Genomic DNA, 27,539 nt, shown 5'->3' with positions numbered 1-27,539 from the left:
AATTATGTACTTACTTGCAAATAATATCCACAGCACATTACAGTTAACATGTACATATTTCCATCCTAGATGTTAATTTAACACCAATTAATTATTTATATTTTGTTCGTTTGTTATTTCTTGCTTTATTGTTTATTTTCCACTTTTATCTTTACGCGGCCTACATGGTGAGGAGCGAAGAAATAATTTAATTGTACGAGGAAACTTGTTTCTTCTTGTTTCTACTGTGCACGTTACAATAAACTCTTTGAATCTTGAATCAGAAGTGGCTCTGGGCTCTTATGGGTTAAATGCTGAAAACGGGTGTGTTTTGTAAGCCTATGAGCGCACAGCGTAGCCTTGCTGTGGGCCGGAATACGGGCGCGCGCAGCCCGTTTCCCAGTTTCCTCCCGCTGCTCAAGCCCCGCCCCCTTTCGCGCACAACACCCCCCTCCCTCACCCCCCCTCAGCGCAGCTCATTTGCATTGACGTCAGCAGAGGCTGGAGGTCAAATCCTCGCCGCTTTTATTGGACCCGCCGCTGTCAGACAGAGAGAGAGAGAGAGAGGGAGAGAAAGAGAGAGAGAGAGAAGAGAGAGAGAGAGAAAGAAAGAAAGAAAGAGAGAGCGCGAGGGAGCTTTACTGTATTTATGGGCTTATTTTATTTTATACACGCACGCACGCACGCACGCACGCTCGCACCGCCGCGCGCGCACACACACTCACTCACTCACACGCTCGCACGCACACACGCGCTCGCGCTCGGACGAGGAAAACGCCTCGGTGTGGCGTGCGCACGCGACGCCGCTCTTACATTTTTGGGTTGTTGCTTTTCCACGGATCGACAAACTTGCAGGGGCGTAGAGCAGCGGCGCGAGCGCAGGGGGGCTCCTGCCGCCACCAGCACCGTCTGTGTGTTGTCTTTTCCCGGTCCGGAGGCTGGGGGTCTGTGACAGTTCCGAAGTCTGAGGGGATTTCTCCTTTTATTTTGGCCTCTGGAGGAGAAGTCGGAGAAGGAGGAGAGGAGGAGAGAAGGAGGGGGGCACCGCAGCCCCTGCTGGCTCTCACGGCCTTGTCAGGGTCTCCTCTTCACTAAGGATCTTCTTCTTTGTATCTAATCCCTGAGAATCTTCGTTTTGTCTCCTCACTGATGGTCTTTTTCTCCTTCTTTCCTCACTGAGGATCTTTTTCTCCTCCTCTTCTCACTAAGGATCACTGAGGGTCTCCTCCTGTTCCTCCTCTCCTGCGTCCTGTTCCTCATCCTGGATGTGCTTGCTGCTGGATGTGCTGATCAGAAGAACATCAGAGGAACATCAGAACACCAGGACACGCTGGTCGTTGGTGGTGGATGGAGTGTGTGCTGGGATTAAATGCGTGCTGCTGCTGGAGTGTGTAGACTAGAGACCCCCTCCAGGTAGCCTGAAGCCCCCCTCCTCCTCAAGCTATGCCTCGAGAATATTTCAGCCTGTTGATGAAAGTGGAGCAAACTGAAGAGAGGGATTCATTCCTGCAGTGAGTGTGTGTGTGTGAGTGTGATGTGATGTGTGACTGACTGTGAGTGTGTATGTATGCATGCATGTATGTGTGTGTGAGGGAGAGAGAGTGTAGAGTGTAAGGCCATGGATCTAACTAGGGCCTTAAAATAATAATACTATTATTATTATTATTATTAATATTAATAATAATATTAAATTATAAGTGGACACTGAAGAATCTAGCTATACACCCACACAAATACACACAAATACAAATCCAGGGGTCAGGGGCCAAGAAGAATGAGGGTCCGGTGATGTGGGCCCCAGAAGGAAGGAGGAGGTGAAGACGTGTATGGGCCTTAGGGGTCACGTACACACACAGCACACATACACACAGTACATACACACACACACACAGATCTTTAGCCTACACATGCATGTTAGGCTGCTGCTTCTTCATGTAAGAGGCCGAGAGGAAATCTGGTTCCTGGGCCTGGGGGCCGGAGGGGTGGGCTGCTACTCCACGGTAACAACGGGACGGGACGTTTCTAATCAGATAACCAGAGAAAAACGGGAGATCTGACACACACACAGAGACAGAGCAAAGCTTAGAGTTGTGGGCTGTCAGGCTGCGGTTGGAGGGGTGGACAGAAGGACGGACGGACGCACAGCTGAAGCAGGGGCAGTGCAGCATGGGCTGTGCTTCAAGCATCCATATTTCGGATAGGGTGGTGTATCACAGCGGGAAAGAAGCCGAGGACTCACACTCGCCTCCGCAGAGCAACACACACCCGGGCCTGCCCGTCAAACCCTCCAACAAGGTGAGTGAGTGTGCGTGTCTTTGCATGTATGAATCTGCTTGTATATGTGTGTGTAGGTTATAAGGAAAACACTATATAGCTTTCAGTTCACATTAGTGCAACACAACGTAGTGGTCGGCTGACCCACATGGCAACACCTATAGCTCAGAATAACACTGGACTAAGTCTCCGTTTCAGCAGGTTTTTAGAATCACAATGCAAGGTGACATAATGCAAATACACTATTTGTTAGTATGGATACACAAAAAAAAGAAGCAAAAACTAGTAGGAAGAGGTTCGGCTGACCCACATGGCAACATCCAATGCCTTTAGCTCAGAATTCGATAGGTCAGACAGGTGAAGTGCCGTAATAAAGTCATTGCTAAGATGACAAAATACAAAAAAGCAGCTAGTCTGGGCCATATAACAAAAACAAAAAAAAAAAACAGTTGTTTGGAAGGCTCCCTTGTTGTGACGTCACAATAAGGAAACATTCATCTGTTAACCTGTCAACCCCCACCAGAGCCCCACCCACTAGATCAGTTAAAGAAATGACATTTTTCTCATTTTGGTTGAGAACCTCAGACAGTACACAGCAATATTATCCAGCAGACTTTGTCTGATGGAGGAATCTATAGCAAGTCAGCAGATAAGGGAAATGTAAGCACTTTCAAATATTCAAAAATTTAAATTATTCAAATGCTGCATTTTGTGTGGTTTCGGTTGTTTGGTGTTGGTCACAGAAATTCCTTTCCTATTCCGGTGCATACCTAGTATTTTTATTGATAGAAAAGGACATTTGTTGCTACAGTTTATGATACACAGAGTGCATTGTTTGTAACATGCCATATTGGATCGCTGTCTTTTAGTGAGTTTTATGTATACAGCTCTGGAAAAAATAAGAGACCACCTAAAAATGATGAGTTTCTTTGATTTTACCAAATTAAAAACCTCTAGAATATAACCAAGAGGAAGATGGATGATCAAAAGCCATCAAACCAAACTGAACTGCTTGAAATTTTGCAGCAGGAGTAAAGGCATAAAGTTATCCAAAAGCAGTGTGTAAGACTGGTGGAGGAGAACATGCCAAGATGCATGAAATCTGTGCTTAAAAAAATATATATATTGATTTCTGAATATGCACTTGTTTTCTTTGCATTATTTGAGGTCTGAAAGCTCTGCGTCTTTTTGTTATTTTAGCCATTTCTCATTTTCTACAAGTAAATGCTCTAAATAACAATATTTTTATTTGGAATTTGGGAGAAATGTTGTTCATTTTACTTAAATATATACCTATAAATAGCAAAATCAACGAAACTGATTCAGAAACTTAAGCGGATTCTTAATTTTTTCTAGAGCTGTATATGTATGGTGACTATTCAATATCTGCGTATTTAGGTAGGTTAACAATGCAAGAAAACACTGTTCTTAGTTCTGTCACCAATCTTATTTTTTCCCAAAAAAAAATTTGTATTTATAAAAGACTTTATAAGTCTTTTATTGCAGCACAAAAACTGCACAAAAAGGGGACTTTCTACAACAAGCTTTTCCTTGTACTCGAAGAGCCATTTAAACCCTATTTAGAATCATTGATTTTACTAAAAAGTAAAGTATATTAAAAAGTGATTTTGATTGAAAGATTTACAGATTATTGTGAAACTGGAACTACATTATCATCCACACTTTTTTTAAAACTGAACCGCAAATGATACAAAATACTGCACTGATGTAAGTGAGGTTCTGCTCACTGCACTGTTGTAATCTTTTAGATTAAAAAGTATCGTGAACTGCACTGATTTGTGTGTGCCAATAAAAAGATTAGATGGAGAACAGACTGGGGACACTCCAGGCTCTGTGTTAGCGTAGCTTAGAAATGTTAGCTTAGCATCTCCTTTTGGAATCTATAGAAGCACACATCAGATACTGAACATAACATGTCTTGGCAGATCGACTGTATCTGGGGTCTTTGGTCATTTTTCAGTTTCAGGAGTTTCCGTTGATCAGACTTATTGTTTAGGAGCTTCTCACAGGTAAACGGTGCAAGTGTATCTGACTTTTCACATGACGGTAAACAAAACAAGACCCATCAGACATAACATGTTCTAGTGCTTTAAGCCTTGCCTTAAGCCTTGCTGTTTAGGAGAATTCAACACATTGACTATGAGAAAAGACTGATCAGTGACCATCTAACAGGGTTTCCAGAGCTTAACTCTCTCCACAGTTAAACCATGAACAGTATTAATAAATTCAGCTGTGAGGGGTCCTAATTAGGGGTGGGCAATATGGCTCTAAAATAATATCACGATATTTCAGGGTATTTTTGCGATAACGATATACTTGGTGATATAGGAAAACTAAAATAAATAATTCATTTCAGGAATATAGTATAATAGTATAACAGCATAATCATAATGTGGCAAAATAAATAATATAGCATAAAATAATATAATGCAGCAAATAATATTGCAGAATATTTAGTGCATGCATATAAACTGCAAACTAAAACAATTATACAATAAATAAACCTAAAGCTTCACAGTAAATAATAGACTACTTTTAAGAAAGAACAGCCCTATTATCACGTTATGGATTTTTAATATCATGATATTTCTGTGTCACGATATACTGTATACGATATAAAATTGCCTACCCCTAGTCCTAATGTTTTGGCCTAGTACTATGTGTAGAAGCCCTTGTATCTTTATGAATATAAAAGATCAAATTCCAAATCAGGACAAGTTGTGACAGTATGGAAAATACAGATTAAAAAAAAAGTTTTTTTTTTTTTTTTATTGCAGACATTGCAAACGCAAGATATTTTACGCTTTGTCTTGTCAACAGTATTTAATTTGTTAATATACATTAAACCTGTCACGATTACATTATCGACTTATCGTGCAATAAATTAGGGCTCTGATTACTATTGGGTTTACTTTGTCCCACAAAATATCACAATATATGAAGAAATCCGACTTCATAAGCAAATAAAACAGCCGAAGATAAGCCAACAACTTTAACACGGCTTCTTTTACAAAACAATTTTTATAAATAGTTATCGTGCAATAAATGGACATTACCTCAATAATATTTGAAATTGGTGATATTGTTGTCTATTGTGTTTATTTGTATGTTTGTTTACATTAGGGCAATATGGCTCTAAAATAATATCACAATATTTAATTTCAAGAATACACCACTGCAACAAAATGAAAATGAAATTTTATTATTGCAAACGATATAGTCTAATATGGCACATTCCTAACTGAGATACAAAAAAATGCAAGAATTTTATCAGATTTGTAACAGAAGTCAATGATCCAGAATGTCATGATACGAATAATAATGCTCTCCAAATATCTCCATATATCCAGGATAATGAAAATGTTTGTACTGAAGCCTAATTTTGTATAGAGGCCTATTTTACGTACTGATACTAATAATGAACTTCATATATTCAGGATTGAAGTATAATAAATGATACTGGACAGATATAATTTATTTATTAGATATATAATAGGAAATGGGAACAGTGTCAATTTTTCTTTTGCAAAAAACAGCAAGAAAGTAGTTCCCTGATGTGATAATTAGGGTTGTGATATGGCACAATATTTCAGGGTATAATATCGTTCACGATACTCAAAAATGTTGCTGATGTTATTGCATATGATACAATATGGCATAACCCAAATATATATCATATATAACAGTGAACAGTATTTTATCTTCAATAACTGTGGCTCCATACACCCAGTGTGGACAGCAGTAGGCATCTAGAAAAAAAAGTATATATTTTAGTGAATATAAGTATATATTTCCTATGATTTTTTAAATAAAATGTTGTTGTATTTAAAAGGGTATAATTGCTTTGTAATGCAATAATTGTATTATGTCAGTGGCATTTAATGGTTTAAAATGATAGTAATATAGTTTATTGCATATATATCGTCCAAAAAAAAGCTGTCTGTTCCTGTATTTCAGGCCATCAACTCATTAAAAAAAAATATAATAAAATATAATTATGTGATTTCTAACAGATTTGGTACAAAGACATTATCCACTATAGAGTCTTTGAGGTGCAATTAAAATATATGTTTAGGCACTGAAAATAGTCTTTTTTTTTTTGTCTTATATTCTTCCCACAAACACGTCCTAAGAAGTCAAGAGTGCAGGGTTATTGGCTCACATATCTCATTTTTAAAATTCTTAAATTCTCACAAATTATCCTATGGGGAAAGGCAGGAACGCAGCAGGCCAGTTCAGTACCTGTACCCTCTTCTTCCTCAGCCATGCCTTTGTAACGACTGCAGCTTGTGGTTTAGCATGGTCTTGTAGAAAAATGCATGGACATACCTTGAACAAATGTGGTTCTGAAGGCAGACAGACAGTGCTTGTTGGATTTGTTGCTGAGAACAGTCTGGATTGTCCTGGTCATCTGTGGTCCAGAGCTCACAGCATACTTTTTTTCCAAGAAATTTCTGGAATACTGACTTGTCTAATCAAAATACTTGTTTCCACTGTGTGGTGGTCAAAATGCGACACCTCAGAGCCCAGTAGAGAAGTGGGCGGAGCTTCTGGACATGGTGAACATAAGGCTTTTGTTGTGTACAGTAAAGTTGTAAGTGGTATTAGTGAATATAGTAGGGCTCTGGTAGCAGATGGCAAGCTACATGAACAGGATTCAAACCAGCGACCTCCCGATCATAGTGGCAGCGTTTAAGTGAGCAGTAGAAGTTAAAGCATTCTTTTCAACATTTGAAGGAATATTAGATTAATTGTATCTTGTATTGTGCACATTTACAGTTAAAATTTAAAGGAGCATCATACAGCAATTTTGAGCAACTCAAAACATTTTAGCACTAAGGTCTCATGTCTTAATTGTCTCGTTAACAGTATTACTTGCTTGCAGTCATAATTAGGAAAGGCCAGGTGATGCAAATTTTAAAGCTTCATAAATTCTCTCACCCTCAAGCCTCGCCCCAGGAATCAGCAGCCACAACAATGGTAAACTGAAAATTAAAATAATTAAAGTCCACAAAGCAGGAGAAGACAAAACGTAGACAGCAAAGTGTTTTCAGGTAGACTTTTACTGGGGATGTGACGTAACTAAGAAATTGTAGTTAAAGGACCATTAAGGATTATTATATTTTCTGTAGTAACTCATAACATTATCTTAATTACTGATGATGTATTCCCACTGCCACTCCCCCAGTCCCATTTCCCCACCCATGACTGCCAGGTATAGAACAAACAGTGTGCTGCAGCCATGGAAAGGCTGAGCAAGCTTTTTTCTCCTATACGGGTAGTCACTGAGCTTCAGTAAGGTTTCTAACCCTAGCATGATAATTTATCGCCACCACTAGCGTAGCAGTAGAAGGTAATTTGTCATTTACACACTCAAATACAGTATCGGTCATTGTACAGCTGAGTTAGTTAGCAAGGAAGCTAATATTTAAGATAGCTAGCTAAAGTGGTCTGAAGTATGCTGGGTAATGTAGTCATGCTATAACATTAAAAACGTGAATTTATATCAGTCACAACAGATGTGCAGACCTTGCAACTAGAGAGCCATAAATATATACGACAAAAATCGAATGCGTCACTCTATATTGAACAGTAACTCCAACTCCAGAGTGTGTATTGGCAAGCACAGTCCGGGGAGCATCAAGCTAACAGTTATATAAGTTATATAAAACCCACATAAGTTTGTTTATAGTGTGCAAACAACAAATACATTGTAAATGTATACATTTGCTTACCAGCTAACCAGGGCTACAACTAATGACTACTTTAGTAATTGACTAATCTGACAATTATTTCCTCAATTAGTCGATCAGTCAAGCTAATTTTTTTCTTCACAGCTGAACTTTTAGAACCATAGACTGATTTTGCAGGACATTTTGATAGTTGTCTTACCAATAAAATACCGACACATATTAGAGGAGACATTCACACAGGCGGGATGTTGTTATTTTCAAGAAATTCCACTGAATTATGTCTTTAATTGAGATGTTAATGTTAACAGGCACTATTACTTTGAATTTGTCCATGTTTTGGTCAAATTAATCAATTTCTTCTATTGTGATTAAGATTTTTTGTAATAATTTTATTGAGAGGGAAATACAAAAGTACTCAGTTTTTTTATTCATGTAAATGGCTACTAATTCTGTTTATGATTTCTAGATTATTTATTAATTGATTAATATCATTTCTTTTAGTATGTATCATTTGCTTTTGTATTTCGTTCTTGAATTGCCTTTGTAGTCTGTGTTGCCAAGTTTGAACACTTTTGCTTAGTGTGTATTTTAAATTTATCCTAGCTATTTGAGATTAGCAAGAACTACCAAGTATAAAAACTAAACTTAGTCTTTGTACAGTAAATCGCTTTTTGCAACAACAAAAAAACAATGTCCTTATATGGGGACAGTAGTAAAATGATAAAAAATTATCCTTGCAATTTGGGATCAGAAGGATCCAACTCTACAGTAAGTAAAATTACTACTTTCAAACATAAAATTCAATGAGAATTGTTACCTGGACCATTTATCTGTCTGGACTGGCTGTAAAAACCTTTGATTGGGATTCCCGACATCTTTTTTTTTAATCAATTGAGTATAATGATGTTACGTGAACATTAGTTGCTATGGGCAGTATCTCTTTATGAGGCCAAAGGGTGAACATTTAAAAAAAATATTATAACAATTTATTATCATGGTGCAGAGAAGCAGAAATGTAATGTCCACTTATGAGGACGTAGAGTCTCAAGAGGATATAGTCTTCAAGAGCTAGTCATATATTTATCACAGCCACCAAAAAGCTTTGATTGCAAACTGTTTAAAATTAAAATCTACTGTGATGTAAATGTTTGTAGCTTCCTCAGATATTGGGCTAGTTTAAACTTCTGCCAATGCGTTTTAGACTTTAGACCTTGGGCAGCTTTTTTTTTTTTTTTTTTTTTTTTTTGCTAGACCTGGCAACCCTGCTTCTCGCAGTAAGCCTCTGTCTGCTTTCTCACTGTAACTCTAGAGACAGAAGCTCTGTATATATGTGGGATTTAAACTCTGAGAATATGTTTAAATGTATAATGAGCTGATGTACAGTGAGTATGGGTGTTGTCTGGTCTCTTATCTGGTGTGTTTACATATTTGGAGACGCAGAGAGTGTGAGCAGAGTGCGTGAGCCGTTTCCCCTCCCATGGGGTGTAGTCACATTAACAATGAAATTCCATGACGACAGATTTTTATAGTTGACATTGTTGATTATGTTGACTAATAGTTGCAGACCTACAGCTAACAGAGTATGACTCATTATTGCTTGCTACTGTATGTCAATCTGGCAACCTGCGTGAGCTTCATGTCTGGCGAGAGGTGGGCAGGTCACACTACTCTCTGCAGACTGTAGATTAGTGGTGCACTGTTCTACTGTGCAGCAGCACCTACTCAAATATGACCTTAGTAATGTTTTCAGAAGAAATCCTTTCCTGTGTAGCTTTGGGCTCGTGTTGCAGCCAGTGGCACACAAACATTGTACCGGTAGAAGAAAAATAGTGGTTTTAAATAAATACCAAAGGAGATTTTACATAGTCTGTAAATAAAAAGCTGAAGATAAAAAAAGAGGATGACTTCTACAGCAGGACAAAAAAAACTAAAACTCCCTACTGTGAACTATGTCAGGAGGTGCAAGCTGAAGGTATTACTGTGGCTCTCACAGCCTGCCAACCTGAGCATCATTGTAAATCTTAAGATCTTTAGATCTCTAGATCTGCACTGCCTTAAAAAGACATCCCAAGAATCTAGAAGCCTTTTGCCTTGAGCCCTTTTCAGACATCGCAAAAGATAGATAACATTCATTAAAATATGAAATATGTCGTCTGCAAATTTCTGCCATTTGTTTAGGGTTACCCTTGTGAAAATAAAGTGTACCTGACCATTTTAGACCCTTTCATGTTTCAGTAAATAAGTAAAAATGTAAGTATTATTTCTATTTTTATGTGCATTGCAGTGGAATCAATCAATCAACCTTTATTTCCACTCGGTAAATACATTGACCCTAAATACAATAACCCTCATTTTCAATGTAGCCGAACGTACGCAAAATCAAAGGGATAGAAAATTAAGTTTAAATGATAAAAACATGCAAACAATGTAAGATTTAATTAAGAACAAATAAAATAATTTAAAATAAAAGGATATGCAAACAGGCTAAATATAGAGCAATAAAACTAAGAGAGAAATACGTAGAATAATAAAATATAAACACAGTTAAAGAAATAATAGACTAAAATTACCACAATTATAAAAGTAAATGATAACTAAAATAAATAATAATAAAAATAATAATAAGTAAAAAATAAAAGTGTATAAAAAATAAAAGGAAGAATTAAATTAAATAAAAAGGTAAAAGGCCAAAAGTAAAAGCAGTAACAAAACAAATAAATGGATGAAATGAATAAAATAAATAAAATAAGGTCTAAAAGGTAAAACATAAAATTAGATAAATAAAAAGACAAAATAATTAAAGCAAATAACAAGGTAAAAGAAAAACTTGACTAAAGCATTTAAATCATTGTTCAACATTATTAATTTTATTCTATTGAACCTTTTTATATAACTGTTTTCGTTCACAAATCATTCCTAAGCTATATAAAAAAAAACATTACGATGAGAAAAGTTATTCAGCCTCATTGGCTGGGATGCTGCCATCCTTTACTTTAGTGTAGAGGTGGGCGATATGGCTCTAAAATAACTAAATATCATGATATTTCTTGATATTTTTGCCATAACGATACTCTTGGTGATATGACAAAACACTGAATTTAAGTACAAACATTATTTTAAGAATACTCTACTGCAACAAATTAAAAATTACAATTTATTATTGTATGTGATATGATATGGCACACCCCTAACTGAGATATTAAAAAACACAAGACTTTTATCAGATTTGTAACAGAAGTCAATGATCCAGAACATTATGTCATGATACTAATAATAATGCACTCAAAATATCTCCATATATCCAGGATTAAAGTAAAATAAATGATACTGGATACTGGCCTCTAGTAGATATATAATGGGAAATGAGAGAATTGATTTTTTGTTTTCTTTTGCTAAAAACAGTACAAAAAAATAAAAAAGTAGTATCCTGATGTGATGATTAGGGGTGGGTGTTATGGCACAATATTTCAGGGTATAATTTCACGATATTCAAAAAAATATGGCAGTGGGTTTTTTTTTTTTTCCTCTCCTCAATGCACTTGGCAGAGCTAAGCTGCTATTTGATTGGCCGATAAATGTCTATTCTGATGGATAGACAATAGATCTCAATCTTGGTTAAGTGCAAAAAAACACATAATATTCATTGAAACAGACACAGGGTCTGAAAGAGTTAAAATGTTCAAATTAGGTAAAGAGTACTAAAAGTAAATTTTCTACATATTTATATTTTAATTTACAAAAATACACATTAGATATATTTTCTCTGTATTTACTTTAGTGTGTTTAAAAATGTACTTTAAAGTTGGTTTAGTAACTGTTTATTTGGGTGAGTAAAGCACTACCGTTTATTTACAGTAAGCTTAGATTTCCAGCTTTCCACCAAAGCTGGGTGCATTATCATTAGCAGCTAACCGCTAGCCCTAGCCACGGTTAGCGCTAGTAAATGCCGCCTGACATCGCTACACTGAGAAATCCTGAGTGTTCAGGTAAGCTAGGCGATGTCGTCAGCTAGCAGTTCGTCTCACGTAGCTTGTTTTAACACCGTAAATACACAGGCTACAGTCCGATATATTTCCTTTGAATGGCGAAAGATCTAGTGCTTAGCGTGGTTAACAGGTAATGTTAATGCTGCTCCAGCAGTGCTAGCCCGGGTTAGTAGCAGGCTACAGGCCACTAATACTCACCTCTGAATGGCAAAAGAGCTTAGCGAGGATAGTGGCTAATGCTAATACTGCTCCAGTCTCGGTGCTGGAGAGCTAAACTGAAACGCCTGTACTTCAGCAGAGTGGCTTTACTGCTACTTAATACTTGACTGGTAAAATTCATAATAAGAGACACTGGATTAAAAAGCACACTGACGATTTTTAGGAAAATTATATATTTAAAAATTAATTATATATATATACAGTGCCCTCCATAATTATTGGCACCCCTGGTTAAGATGTGTTCTTTAGCTTCTCATAAATTGAGTTTTGTTCAAAATAATAAAGGACCACGATGGGAAAAAAAGTAAAGTCCAACCTTTAACTCAAGTAAATTTTAAGGGGGAAATAAAATCCCTGACTAAGAAATAATTATTCTTCATAAAATCACCTGTTCCACAATTATTGGCACCCCTAACAATTCTTAGGAAATAAATTTAATAAAAGTATTTCTGTCACTTCTACAGTAGTTTACGAAGTTGATCAGAGTATGTAGGAACATTTAATTAGTAATTCACAACTTCCTGTTTCCCTGGGGTATAAATATGACGTAACACAGAGGCCATTTATCTTCAACATGGGAAAGACAAAGGAACATACCATTCAAGTGAGGCAGATGTGTGTTGACCTTCACAAGTCAGGCAATGGCTACAAGAAAATCGCTACTCGCCTACACCTATCCATATCTACTGTCAGAGGAATTATTAAGAAGTTTAAAACAACTGGAACAGTGGTAAACAAGCCTGGACGAGGACGCAAGTTTATTTTGCCACCACGCACAGTGAGGAGGATGATAAGAGAAATAAAAAGTTCTCCAAAGCTCACTGTTACAGAATTGCAACAAATGGTAGCTTCTTGGGGTCACAAAGTCTCCAAAACAACCATCAGGCGCTATCTACATGCCAACAAGCTGTTTGGGAGGCATGCACGGAAGAAACCATTTTCACAATCATTTTCACAATCATAAACGCAAACGTTTGGAGTTTGCTAAGCGGTACTGGGACTTCAACTGGGACCGTGTGCTTTGGTCAGATGAAACAAAGATAGAGCTTTTTGGCAACAAATGCTCTAAGTGGGTCTGGCGTAACACAAGAGCTGAGTATGCAGAAAAGCACCTCATGCCCACTGTGAAATACGGCGGGGGATCAGTGATGCTGTGGGCCTGTTTCTCTTCTAAAGGCCCTGGGAACCTTGTTAGGGTGCATGGCATCATGAATGCTCTAAAATACCAGGACATTTTAAAACAAAATCTGGTGGCTTCTGCCCGAATGCTGAAGATGGGTCGTCACTGGGTCTTTCAGCAAGATAATGACCCTAAACATGTGGCCAAATCTACACAGAAATGGTTCACCGGACACAGAATCAAGCTCCTCCCATGGCCATCTCAGTCCCCAGACCTCAACCCCATTGAAAACCTGTGGGGTGAGCTGAAGAGGAGAGTTCAGAGGAGAGGACCCAGGTCGTTGGATGATTTAGAGAGAATGTGCAAAGAGGAATGGTCAAAGATCCCTCTTTCTGTATTCTCCCATCTTGTGAAACATTACAGGAGAAGATTAGGTGCTGTTTTGTTAGCAAAAGGGGGTTGTACAAAGTATTAACATCAGGGGTGCTAATAATTGTGGCACACATGATTTGATGTTAAATAATTATTTCTTAATGTGGGATTTTTTTCCTACTGAATAAATTCACTTGAGTTAAAGGTTGTATTTTACTCTTTTTTTCCATCGTGGTCCTATATTATTTTGAACAAAACTCAATTTATGAGAAGCTAAAGAACACATCTTAACCAGGGGTGCCAATAATTATGGAGGGCACTGTATATATATATATAATTTTTTTTTTTTTTTTTTTTTTTTTTTTTGAAGTTTTTTTTTTCCACTGCCAGTAAAACAGCTCCAGCTCTTGATGCTGCCACCACCTTGCTTAAAAGTTGGTTTAATGATCTTGATGTCAATGGCTCACCTTTACTCTTCCAAACAGCTCTTAACTGTCTCATTCATCTGAACCAGTTTAATCTCATCTAAGAGTGATAGTTTGGATCTTCTTCTAAATATTGTCACAGTGGCTACACCTCCATGTAACACTAAAGGTCAGTTGTTTGAAACGATGCTTGTGGAATCTGCATTTGTTTAGAAAAGACATTCCCAGTTTGTGTACGAACATCTTTGATCATGCTCTTCAGATCTGCACTGAGCTGCCTGGTCTGTTCCATTGTTCTGTGTGTTGGTCAATGCAATGATTGCATTACCTGTGGACAGTATATTGTTCCAAGATTTATTGTGATGAAGAATTATATTGTAATTTTATATTATATTGTAAATTGAAAACCTGCTTGAATTTTGGCAGCAGGAGTAAAGGCATAAAGTTATCCAAAAGCAGTGTGTAAGACTGGTGGAGGAGAACATGATGCCAAGATGCATGAAAACTGTGAATAAAAACCATGATTATTCCACCAGATATTGATTTCTGAACTCTTAAAACTTTATGAATATGAACCTTTTTTCTTTGCATTATTTGAGGTCTGAAAGCTCTGCATCTTTTTTGTTATTTCTGCTGCTGATTAACTAGTTAAGAAGATAATTGGTGCAGCAATTCATTATTATTACGATTGACCTCAACCCAATTGAGATGCTGTTATCATGACCTCAAGAGAGAGATTCACACCAGATATCCCAAGAATATTATAGCTGAACTGAAACAGTTTAGTGAAGAGGAATGATCCAGAATTCCTCCTGACTGTTCTGCAGGTCTGATCTGCAGCTACAGGAAAAGTTTGGTTGAGGTTGTTGCTACCAAAGGAGGATCAAGCAGACTGTGTTTGTCTATTGTTGTGACTTAGATGAAGATCAGAACACATTTAATGACCAATTTATGTAGAAATCCAAGTAATTCCAAAGGGTTCACATACTTTTTCTTGCAACTGTAGATGTTAACCATCAGGTGATCAGATCACTCTCTGAGGAGACGTTTGCGCAGCAAGAACTAAAGAACTCTGGGAAATACATCTACAGATCTTGTGCACAGCAGAACACTGGTGTTCTCAGGCCGGTCCTCAGTTCTGACAGACAGTCCACATTTTAGTTCCAACCCCCAGCATGCAGAGACACAAAGCCAAAACACAGACTGTCTGAGGGCCCTGAGGACCAGCCTGAGAACACTAGTGGAGAGAAAGAGGGAGTTACAGCTGCAGAGGAACTATGCAAAAACACTCACACTCACACACACTGTCCAAACACCCACCATGAAGTCAGTATGTTCCTGATGATTTTGACTGGGTTCTGTAATGAAGAACAGTGATGATCAGTTGTGCTCATGGCAAGGCCTATATTTAAGTTGTTGTTACACATGATATATATTATGTATATGAAGTATTTAGTGGTGTCAATCGAATAAAAAAAATATTCTTTTATTAGTCATACTTGTTCTTAAAGTTTTTAAAGTGGATATTTAAATTTAAATAAAAGAATGAGTGTATGAAATGTAAAATGCAATTATGTTTATATTACTGGTGTCAATTAAAATACTAGTATACAACTTTGGACAAAAAAAAAATTAAAGACCACCTAAATGATGAGTTTCTTTGATTTTACCAAATTAAAAAACCTCTGGAATATAATCAAGAGGAAGATGGATGATCACAAGCCATCAAACCAAACTGAACTGCTTGAATTTTTGCACCAGGAGTAAAGCAGCATAAAGTTATCCAAAAGCAGTGTGTAAGACTGGTGGAGGAGAACATGATGCCAAGATGCATAAAAAAAACTGTGATTAAAAACCACCAGGGTTATTCCACCAAATATTGATTTCTGAACTTTATGAATATGAACTTGTTTTCTTTGCATTATTTAAGGTCTGAAAGCTCTGCATCTTTTTTGTTATTTCAGCCATTTCTCATTTTCTGCAAATAAATGCTCCAAATGACAATATTTTTATTTCAAATTTGGGAGAAATGTTGTCTGTAGTTTATAGAATAAAACTAAATTATTAATTTTACTTAAACGTAAACCTATAAATCGTAAAATAAAAGAAACTAACTAGAATTCAGAAACTGACTAGAAACTATACTATACTTGTATGTTTAAGGGGAGATAAAGCCAACATGGGGCGCTGGAAAAAAGAATGTATGATAAATTGTATAGAGGAAACTTTTTTTTACTTTATTATAAACATTGCAACTTTGTTGTAAGGATTTCTGAATTGGATCTTTATTTGCTGAGTTTAAAAGGGCGTTTTCACACCTGCAGTTGTAAAAGTTTCTATGCTCCAGATCAGTTGATGCGTTTGTTTACTTGGAGCGTTTCTCCCTCTGTTTGATTTGATTTCAGACAGACATAAACCTAAACGCACCAAAATGCGCACCGATAAACCACGCTAGCATGTTGTCTCCTCTGATTGGTCAGAGCTCTTTGGTGCGGGAGTAAGAAAAATTTAAGTTGCGTTTTTTAAACTGTGTTTTCTATGGGACGTGCCGCGCAGTGAACGCTGCACATACCACACGTGTAAACAGCATGGAGCAGCTGAGACAGCGTTTGTTCATAGCAGTATAATATCTGGATAATATATCAGATTAAACTGCACCTTATCAGCAGGCTAGCTCAATTAAAAATAAGCATATTTGATTGCTTGGTCGAATCGAGACCATTAAACGCATTACTGATTGACTGCCTTAGAAATAATATATTACTTACACACAAGTTAAATCTGAGGCTGGCAGGGCTAGGGCTACATAATATATATTTTAAACTCCTGTATTGCTCATGTATTTCCATATGTTGTAAAATATTTATTTTTCTACCTGTGATTAAAGTGTTTTAAAGACTCAAAGCTCAGGCTTCACTAAGTGAAATTTGTGCTCTTTAAAATTGAATAATTCTACTCACAGTCATTCTGACAGACCTTGATGCACTACATAAGGTGAAATAAACACACTGTGGTGGTGCTAGAATGTTTGAAACCCTTGTAGAAGTTTCTAAATTTCTTCATGAATTTGAATTAAAAATCTGATTTTCACCCAAGTCCCACACACAAGTAGAAGGGAGGGGAATCACATTAAACAAACAAGACAACATTATTAGACTTGCTAAATGTATTTATTTATTTATCTTTACATATCTGTGAGTATGTGAATCTTAGCTCATTCCTTAACACAAAAAGCTTCAGCTCTGGTATGTGTGTGTCTTTTCTACCATTAACTGCTTCCTTCAGGACCTTCTGGAACATTTATTTGGGATTTCCTTTGGATTAAGGTCAGAACTTTGATTTGGCTATTTACAAAATATTAACTTTATTTTTATTTAACAGTTTTTTTGGTAGAACAAATTGTCTTCTTCAGAATTCAATCTTCAGTGAATGATGGCAAACCCATGTGTTGGTTACACGGACAGGGATTAAGCCTAGACCTAGATCTCCATTTAAAATGCTGTTTAGTCCATGAGTAGGCTTAATCAGGACCTGCCCAATCAGCCTACAGCAATTTAGCTCCGCCCTTTAATTTAAAGTGATGAGGACTGAATTAGCCACTCTGCTCTGTCAACAGTTTCTTGAATGCTGCTGTAAGTGACGCTCAGGACATGTGTAGGTTATTGGTGCTTTAAATTAATGTGATGTGCTAATTTTCTGACGTGTGTGTGTGTGTGGGTGTGGGTGTGTGTGTTTGTGTGGTGAGTAGTTGCTCTAAGATGTGTGTAGAGTTGGTGAATATATATATGCATTGTTTGTGTTTGGATGTATGGGTTAGGTGTGTGTATATACATGCACAGTTCTAGGAACAGTCAAGGTTGCGGTAACAATACCTGGAACTGGGATGCTTCAGTCTTGGTCTACTTTAAAACACACACACTCATACATACACACACACAATAACGCTTGGTTACTCTTATACTGGGGGTCCTCCACTCACATTTAAAGTGACAGTCCAGCTACAACAACTATTTCCTCTAAACTCGGTCCGCCAAGAGATATTTGATGCTTTTTTATTTATTTATTTATTTTCTCCTAATTTTACTAATTAGCTGCTTGACAGCTGTATATCCTCCCACCACTAGTGATGCCACATCACCAGGGGGGTGAAGACTAGCACAAGACTCCTCTGATACATGTGAAGTCAGACTCCGCCGTTTATTGATCTGCTGCTGATGCAGTATTACTGAGTAGCATCACAGCGCTAAAAAAAAACTCAATCAAGAAGATAGCAGACGTATGCAGCCTAGTATGGAGATGATCCGTGCAGAGGTTTAAGAGAAGTGGTATAGTACACTATAGGACTCTGTGGTTTGAAACCAGTACTTTTACTCTTGAGCTTGAGTTAATACTCCAGCTTCGAATGAGGGATTTTAAACCCTAGTATCTATACTTCTACCTACAGAGTAATGAATGGAGGTACTTTCCACACCTTTGCCGCAACATAAACACCAGGAGTTACTCTGCCCGTAGACAAAACCCCGGATTACTGGCGTGCATGGGGTCTAGTGACAGTAAGGCTACGATGCTAATGTAGCTAAAAAATTAAGAAATAAAGTGCTATCATGCTAACTGCTGGGATATTAGGTTCCATTACATTTTAGCTGCATTATATTTGTGGGTCAGATTAGCACTATGCTAACTGGTGTGTAATTGTTAACCTACATTACCCTTCTAGCTCAAGTCTGCTTGATGCTAATTGGGTGTAACCTAATTCATATATGTGTGTGTGTGTGTGTGTGTGTGTGTTTGGGGTGGATGGTGTGTTATTAAACACGTGTAAAGCTTTACATGCATCATTACACAATGCCTATTCCCTCAAGCCTGCGGTGTGTATGTGTGTTTTATTATAGTAATCATAATACAAAAAAAATGCATCCTTTCAAGAAGCCTTTAAACAGGGCTTGTCACCGTAATTATATTATCCACATATCATACAAAACAAATGAACATTACCTCAATAATATTTGGTAGTGGTGACCTCGTTTATTGTATTTATTTGTATAATTGTTTCCATATACTGTACACATATTTCCGGGCTATAAGCTGCTACTTTTTTCAGACACTTTAAACACTGCGGCTTATGTAACAGTGCGGCTAACATATGTTTAAGGCTAGAAAACAAAATTGGGGGTTAAGAGGGTTAGCAAACTTTAGGACCGTAAAATAAAGCTGAAACTCTCCTCTCCTGCTCTGTGGAGTCGTCTTCATGTGAAAGCTGCGTGTTTGGGAGCATTTCAGCTTGTTTTGCTGGGTGATGTTGGTTAGCTAGCTGGCAGGACTGTGGTTAGGTTAGCGTAGCTTGATTTAGCTTAGCTTAGCTTAGAATAGCTTAGCCTGGCTATCAGACTGCGGCCGAGGTGACTGAAGGATTGACGAGCCAGTGCTGCGGTCTGCGGGTTAATGTACCATGGCTGGGGGCTAGCCTGTGCTAAGCTAATGCTAATGCTACTGCTGCTGGTGAATGATTCAAAACTGTCCTGTGTGTATATGCCATTACTCGGCAGCACGTCCGCACAGTGATACAGGTTTAGTGTGAGAAGGCTGTGCTGTTATCACAAATATAAAAACAATTAGAACACTTCTCCACCAATCAGATTGTGAGGTCGGAACGAACTGATATATGAAGTGCAATATAGGCTAGGCTACCGGTAGCGACTTTACTATTGCGACTCTACCTAGTATTGTTTTTGTATATTGTTCACCAGGAGGGCAACTACATACTTTTGTGGTGTATTTTATGGTTGCGCTCCACAAAACCAGCAAGCTGATTGGCTGTTTCTCCAGAGAGGAAATTTATTTGGGGCTTTGATTTGGCGCTCCCTCTAGTGCAGTGCCCCTATGCGTCGCATAGGCTGCATACCCCCTTTTTGCGCCACTGTTGTTTGCGGTATGTAGCACTATTTATGTACGTACCCTTTTTATTTTAAAGATTCTGTAATATCTTTCTGTGTAAATATATCATGTTATATAATGTGGACGACTGGAGTTCATACTCAAGAGTGGCCTGTATATGTATATGTACAAATAATATTTTCAGTATTTTAGCCAGTCATGCAATAATGACCAATGCTTCAATAACTGTGACCCTATACAGAGTGTGGACTGTAGTAGATAAAGAAAAAAACATGTTTTATATTAATTAATATTTTTTTGTCTTGAAAATGGTATAATTGCTTTGTTATGCTATTAAATTTTTGCTATGTCAGTTGCATTTAATGGTTTAAATTGCAATAATGTCATTTGTCGGACTAATTTCTTTAAAGATACGTCGTACCCAAAATAGTAGTATAGTAGTAGTAGTATACTGAATTGTATTACATGCAAAGTAATGTAGTGTTAGTGTAATATTAAACATAATTTGATACATTGTGTAACACCTGTGTATGTATGTGTGTGTGTGATGAGACTGAAACTATTTTTAAAGAGAAGGCCACAGTTTATCTGAAGGCCACACAATGAACACACACACATAGACTGACCTAAATGAATCACTGTCACAGTGAAGCAGTGAGTGTGTCAGTGACTGTAACTGTAGAGTGAGGAAGTGTGTCAGTGGCTGTAACTGTAGAGTGAAGTAGTGAGTGTGTCAGTGGCTATAACTGTAGAGTGAAGCATTTAGTGTGTCAGTAACTGTAACTGTAGAGTGAAGCAGTAAGTGTGTGAGTGACTGTAACTGTAGAGTGAAGCAGTGAGTGTGTCAGTGACTGTAACTGTAGAGTGAATTAGTGAGTGTGTCAGTGACTGTAACTGTAGAGTGAATTAGTGAGTGTCAGTGACTGTAACTGTAGAGTGAAGCAGTGAGTGTCAGTGACTGTAACTGTAGAGTGAAGCAGTGAGCGTGTCAGTGACTGTTACTGTAGAGTGAAACAGTGAGTGAGTGTCAGTGACTGTAACTGTAGAGTGAAGCAGTGAGTGTGTCAGTGACTGTAACTGTAGAGTGAAGCAGTGAGTGTGTCAGTGACTGTAACTGTAGAGTGAAGCAGTGAGTGAGTCAGTGACTGTAACTGTAGAGTGAAGCAGTGAGTGTGTCAGTGACTGTAACTGTAGAGTGAAGCAGTGAGTGAGTCAGTGACTGTAACTGTAGAGTGAAGCAGTGAGTGTGTCAGTGACTGTAACTGTAGAGTGAAGCAGTGAGTGTGTCAGTGACTGTAACTGTAGAGTGAAGCAGTGAGTGTGTCAGTGACTGTAACTGTAGAGTGAAGCAGTGAGTGTGTCAGTGACTAACTGTAGAGTGAAGCAGTGAGTGAGTGTCAGTGACTGTAACTGTAGAGTGAAGCAGTGAGTGAGTGTCAGTGACTGTAACTGTAGAGTGAAGCAGTGAGTGTGTCAGTGACTGTAACTGTAGAGTGAATTAGTGAGTGTCAGTGACTGTAACTGTAGAGTGAAGCAGTGAGTGTCAGTGACTGTAACTGTAGAGTGAAGCAGTGAGCGTGTCAGTGACTGTTACTGTAGAGTGAAACAGTGAGTGAGTGTCAGTGACTGTAACTGTAGAGTGAAGCAGTGAGTGTGTCAGTGACTGTAACTGTAGAGTGAAGCAGTGAGTGTGTCAGTGACTGTAACTGTAGAGTGAAGCAGTGAGTGTGTCAGTGACTGTAACTGTAGAGTGAAGCAGTGAGTGTGTCAGTGACTGTAACTGTAGAGTGAAGCAGTGAGTTTGTCAGTGACTAACTGTAGAGTGAAGTAGTGAGTGTGTCAGTGACTGTAACTGTAGAGTGAAGCAGTGAGTGAGTGTCAGTGACTGTAACTGTAGAGTGAAGCAGTGAGTGTGTCAGTGACTGTAACTGTAGAGTGAAGCAGTGAGTGTGTCAGTGACTGTAACTGTAGAGTGAAGCAGTGAGTGTGTCAGTGACTGTAACTGTAGAGTGAAGCAGTGAGTGTGTCAGTGACTAACTGTAGAGTGAAGCAGTGAGTGAGTGTCAGTGACTGTAACTGTAGAGTGAAGCAGTGAGTGAGTGTCAGTGACTGTAACTGTAGAGTGAAGTAGTGAGTGAGTGTCAGTGACTGTAACTGTAGAGTGAAGTAGTGAGTGTGTCAGTGACTGTAACTGTAGAGTGAAGCAGTGAGTGTGTCTGACTGTAACTGTAGAGTGAAGCAGTGAGTGTGTCAGTGACTGTAACTGTAGAGTGAAGCAGTGAGTGTGTCAGTGACTGTAACTGTAGAGTGAAGCAGTGAGTGTGTCAGTGACTAACTGTAGAGTGGAGCAGTGAGTGAGTGTCAGTGACTGTAACTGTAGAGTGAAGCAGTGAGTGAGTGTCAGTGACTGTAACTGTAGAGTGAAGTAGTGAGTGAGTGTCAGTGACTGTAACTGTAGAGTGAAGCAGTGAGTGTGTCAGTGACTGTAACTGTAGAGTGAAGCAGTGAGTGTGTCAGTGACTGTAACTGTAGAGTGAAGCAGTGAGTGTGTCAGTGACTGTAACTGTAGAGTGAAGCAGTGAGTGTGTCAGTGACTGTAACTGTAAAGTGAAGCAGTGAGTGTGTCAGTGACAAACTGTAGAGTGAAGCAGTGAGTGAGTGTCAGTGACTGTAACTGTAGAGTGAAGCAGTGAGTGAGTGTCAGTGACTGTAACTGTAGAGTGAAGCAGTGAGTGAGTGTCAGTGGCTGTAACTGTAGAGTGAAGTAGTGAGTGAGTGTCAGTGACTGTAACTGTAGAGTGAAGTAGTGAGTGTGTCAGTGACTGTAACTGTAGAGTGAAGCAGTGAGTGAGTGTCAGTGACTGTAACTGTAGAGTGAAGCAGTGAGTGAGTGTCAGTGACTGTAACTGTAGAGTGAAGTAGTGAGTGAGTGTCAGTGACTGTAACTGTAGAGTGAAGCAGTGAGTGTGTCAGTGACTGTAACTGTAGAGTGAAGCAGTGAGTGTGTCAGTGACTGTAACTGTAGAGTGAAGCAGTGAGTGTGTCAGTGACTGTAACTGTAGAGTGAAGCAGTGAGTTTGTCAGTGACTAACTGTAGAGTGAAGTAGTGAGTGTGTCAGTGACTGTAACTGTAGAGTGAAGCAGTGAGTGAGTGTCAGTGACTGTAACTGTAGAGTGAAGCAGTGAGTGTGTCAGTGACTGTAACTGTAGAGTGAAGCAGTGAGTGTGTCAGTGACTGTAACTGTAGAGTGAAGCAGTGAGTGTGTGAGTGACTGTAACTGTAGAGTGAAGCAGTGAGTGTGTCAGTGACTGTAACTGTAGAGTGAAGCAGTGAGTGAGTGTCAGTGACTGTAACTGTAGAGTGAAGCAGTGAGTGAGTGTCAGTGACTAACTGTAGAGTGAAGTAGTGATTGTGTCAGTGACTGTAACTGTAGAGTGAAGCAGTGAGTGACTGTAACTGTAGAGTGAAGCAGTGAGTGTGTCAGTGACTGTAACTGTAGAGTGAAGCAGTGAGTGAGTGTCAGTGACTGTTACTGTAGAGTGAAGCAGTGAGGAAGTGTGTGAGTGACTAACTGTAGAGTGAAGCAGTGAGTGAGTGTCAGTGACTGTAACTGTAGAGTGAAGCAGTGAGTGAGTGTCAGTGACTGTAACTGTAGAGTGAAGCAGTGAGTGAGTGTCAGTGACTAACTGTAGAGTGAAGCAGTGAGTGAGTGTCAGTGACTAACTGTAGAGTGAAGTAGTGATTGTGTCAGTGACTGTAACTGTAGAGTGAAGCAGTGAGTGACTGTAACTGTAGAGTGAAGCAGTGAGTGTGTCAGTGACTGTAACTGTAGAGTGAAGCAGTGAGTGAGTGTCAGTGACTGTAACTGTAGAGTGAAGCAGTGAGTGTGTCAGTGACTGTAACTGTAGAGTGAAGTAGTGAGTGTGTCAGTGACTGTAACTGTAGAGTGAAGTAGAGTAACTGTAGAGTGAAGCAGTGAGCGTGTCAGTGACTGTTACTGTAGAGTGAAACAGTGAGTGAGTGTCAGTGACTGTAACTGTAGAGTGAAGCAGTGAGTGTGTCAGTGACTGTAACTGTAGAGTGAAGCAGTGAGTGTGTCAGTGACTAACTGTAGAGTGAAGTAGTGAGTGTGTCAGTGACTGTAACTGTAGAGTGAAGCAGTGAGTGAGTGTCAGTGACTGTAACTGTAGAGTGAAGCAGTGAGTGTGTCAGTGACTGTAACTGTAGAGTGAAGCAGTGAGTGTGTCAGTGACTGTAACTGTAGAGTGAAGCAGTGAGTGAGTGTCAGTGACTGTAACTGTAGAGTGAAGCAGTGAGTGTGTCAGTGACTGTAACTGTAGAGTGAAGCAGTGAGTGTGTCAGTGACTAACTGTAGAGTGAAGCAGTGAGTGAGTGTCAGTGACTGTAACTGTAGAGTGAAGCAGTGAGTGAGTGTCAGTGACTGTAACTGTAGAGTGAAGTAGTGAGTGAGTGTCAGTGACTGTAACTGTAGAGTGAAGTAGTGAGTGTGTCAGTGACTGTAACTGTAGAGTGAAGCAGTGAGTGTGTCAGTGACTGTAACTGTAGAGTGAAGCAGTGAGTGTGTCAGTGACTGTAACTGTAGAGTGAAGCAGTGAGTGTGTCAGTGACTAACTGTAGAGTGAAGCAGTGAGTGAGTGTCAGTGACTGTAACTGTAGAGTGAAGCAGTGAGTGAGTGTCAGTGACTGTAACTGTAGAGTGAAGTAGTGAGTGAGTGTCAGTGACTGTAACTGTAGAGTGAAGTAGTGAGTGTGTCAGTGACTGTAACTGTAGAGTGAAGCAGTGAGTGAGTGTCAGTGACTGTAACTGTAGAGTGAAGCAGTGAGTGAGTGTCAGTGACTGTAACTGTAGAGTGAAGCAGTGAGTGTGTCAGTGACTGTAACTGTAGAGTGAAGCAGTGAGTGTGTCAGTGACTGTAACTGTAGAGTGAAGCAGTGAGTGTGTCAGTGACTGTAACTGTAGAGTGAAGCAGTGAGTTTGTCAGTGACTAACTGTAGAGTGAAGCAGTGAGTGTGTCAGTGACTGTAACTGAATAGTGAAGTAGTGAGTGTGTCAGTGACTGTAACTGTAGAGTGAAGCAGTGAGTGAGTGTCAGTGACTGTAACTGTAGAGTGAAGCAGTGAGTGTGTCAGTGACTGTAACTGTAGAGTGAAGCAGTGAGTGTGTCAGTGACTGTAACTGTAGAGTGAAGCAGTGAGTGTGTCAGTGACTGTAACTGTAGAGTGAAGCAGTGAGTGTGTCAGTGACTGTTACTGTAGAGTGAAGCAGTGAGTGTGTCAGTGACTGTAACTGTAGAGTGAAGCAGTGGTGAGTGTCAGTGACTGTAACTGTAGAGTGAAGCATTGAGTGAGTGTCAGTGACTGTTACTGTAGAGTGAAGCAGTGAGTGTGTGAGTGACTGTAACTTTAGAGTGAAGCAGTGAGGAAGTGTGTGAGTGACTAACTGTAGAGTGAAGCAGTGAGTGAGTGTCAGTGACTGTAACTGTAGAGTGAAGCAGTGAGTGAGTGTCAGTGACTGTAACTGTAGAGTGAAGCAGTGAGTGTGTGTCAGTGACTGTTACTGTAGAGTGAAGCAGTGAGTGTGTGAGTAACTGTAACTGTAGAGTAAAGCAGTGAGTGTGTGAGTAACTGTAACTGTAGAGTGAAGCAGTGAGTGTGTGAGTAACTGTAACTGTAGAGTGAAGCAGTGAGTGTGTCAGTGTCTTTAGATTGTGGTGCATTTAGGTCTGTGTGCTTGTGTGTCTGTGTGTTCAAAGCTGATTACTCTCATTTCACTTCAGCGTAGCATCCTAGTGCTCACACTTACTAATCTGGGTGCTGATTGGCTGCTGGTGAGTCTGCAGGATCCTGTAGTTATTTTGAGCTGTACAGTCTATGGTACTTTGGAGTGTCATACGGTTTGTAAACTCTTCTGTATGACCCTCAACATTTAAAATTCCTACAGTTTGTCAGTTCCTTGCCATGTATCAAGCCCCTATTAGTTATAAACTCTTTATTATGAACCCTGCAAACACTTCACAACCTCTTCAGTTTATGAACTGATCATGACCATCATGAAGTTTATGAACTCTTCATCCAGAACCCATCAGTTAATGAACTCTTTATAAAAGCACCAACAGTGTGTAAATACACCATTGTGGTCCCTACACTTTATAAACTCTTCATTAGGGTTTCTACACTTCAAATTCTTTACTTTTATTTCTACACTTTATAAACTCTTCTTTAAGTTTTTTCAAGTTTATAAACTCTCTCTTATAGTTTTTTACATGTGTATAAACCCTTCTTTATGGGTGCTACCGTTTATAAACTCTCCATTATGGTCCCTACAGTTTGCAAACTCTTCTTTAAGGATTCTACAGTTCATAAACTCTCCATTATGGCCCCACACTTTATGAACTCTTCTTTACGGTTTCAACAGTTTATAAACTCTCCCTTATGATCCCTACACGTTATGAACTCTTCTTTAAGGTTTCTACAGTTTATAAACTCTTCATTATGGCCCCACACTTTATGAACTCTTCTTTAAGGTTTCTACAGTTTATAAACTCCATTATGGTCCCTTTACATTATGAACTTTTCTTTAAGGTTTGTACAGTTAAATAAACCCTCCATTATGGTCCCAAAAGTTTACAAACTCTCTATTTTGGTCCATACACTTTGTAGACTCTTCATTAATTGCCTCACACTTTATGAACTCTCTCTTATATTTTCTACATGTGTATAAACCCTTCTTTGTGGTTTCTACAGTTTAAAAACTCTCCATTGTGGTCCCTACAGTTTATACTCTTTGTTACAGATTCTACAGTTTAGGAACTCCCCATTGTGGTCCCTACAGTTTGCAAACTCTTCTTTAAGGATTCTACAGTTTATGAACTCTCCCTTATGATCCCTACACTTTATGAACTCGTCTTTAAGGTTTCTTCAGTTTATAAACTCTCCATTATGGTCCCTTTACTTTATGAACTCTTCTTTAAGGTTTCTACAGTTAAATAAACCCTCCATTATGGTCCCAAATGTTTACAAACTCTCTATTATAGTCCATACAGTTGGTAAACTCTTCATTATGGTCTCTACACTTTATAAACTTCCCTCAGGTGCTCAGTCTTGATCACTTAAGGCCGTCGCACACAGGACCCGCTGTGCTGCGCAGTTTTCTAAATATTCAGACCAATATTTCAAACATGCTCCGGAGTTCAAGGACTCATTGTTCAATTACTTGGCACAGCGCAGGTTGCCATGCAGTATTTTTTCATTGTTACATTAGATTAAAACCACAGCAATACCACAAACATTGATAATGAAACATTAAGAATAAATGACATGTGACTTTTTTCTTGCTCACTATAAACAATGAAGTGGCTCAACTGAATGTATTACATAATAAAAACTCAGATATAATGTTGTTAACTTGCTTTAACTTTGTGACTTTAGTATAAGAAAAAAATCAATTTTCACGGAAGTGGCACCTCCTGTGTGAGTGCATTAACACTGATTTCAGCAAATGATGGTTAATTAACTGTTCTGAGAAATTTTCTC

At 38.7% G+C, this 27,539-nt stretch overlaps 1 protein-coding gene across 1 annotated transcript in view; it reads left to right on the top strand.

Moving 5' to 3' along the window:
• Positions 1–491: 491 nt before the first annotated feature.
• The window catches only part of pde8a (phosphodiesterase 8A), a 104,645-nt gene continuing 77,597 nt past the window's right edge, over positions 492–27,539 (top strand). The window contains exon 1 of the mRNA XM_049483417.1: positions 492–2,274. Coding sequence (XP_049339374.1) covers positions 2,146–2,274 — 129 coding nt within the window. The 5' untranslated portion in view covers positions 492–2,145. The remainder of the gene's footprint in view (positions 2,275–27,539) is intronic.

Source organism: Astyanax mexicanus, chromosome 9 (assembly GCF_023375975.1).
Source record: "Astyanax mexicanus isolate ESR-SI-001 chromosome 9, AstMex3_surface, whole genome shotgun sequence".
Lineage (NCBI taxonomy): Eukaryota > Metazoa > Chordata > Actinopteri > Characiformes > Acestrorhamphidae > Astyanax > Astyanax mexicanus.
This window is presented reverse-complemented; position numbering and strand designations above follow the sequence as displayed.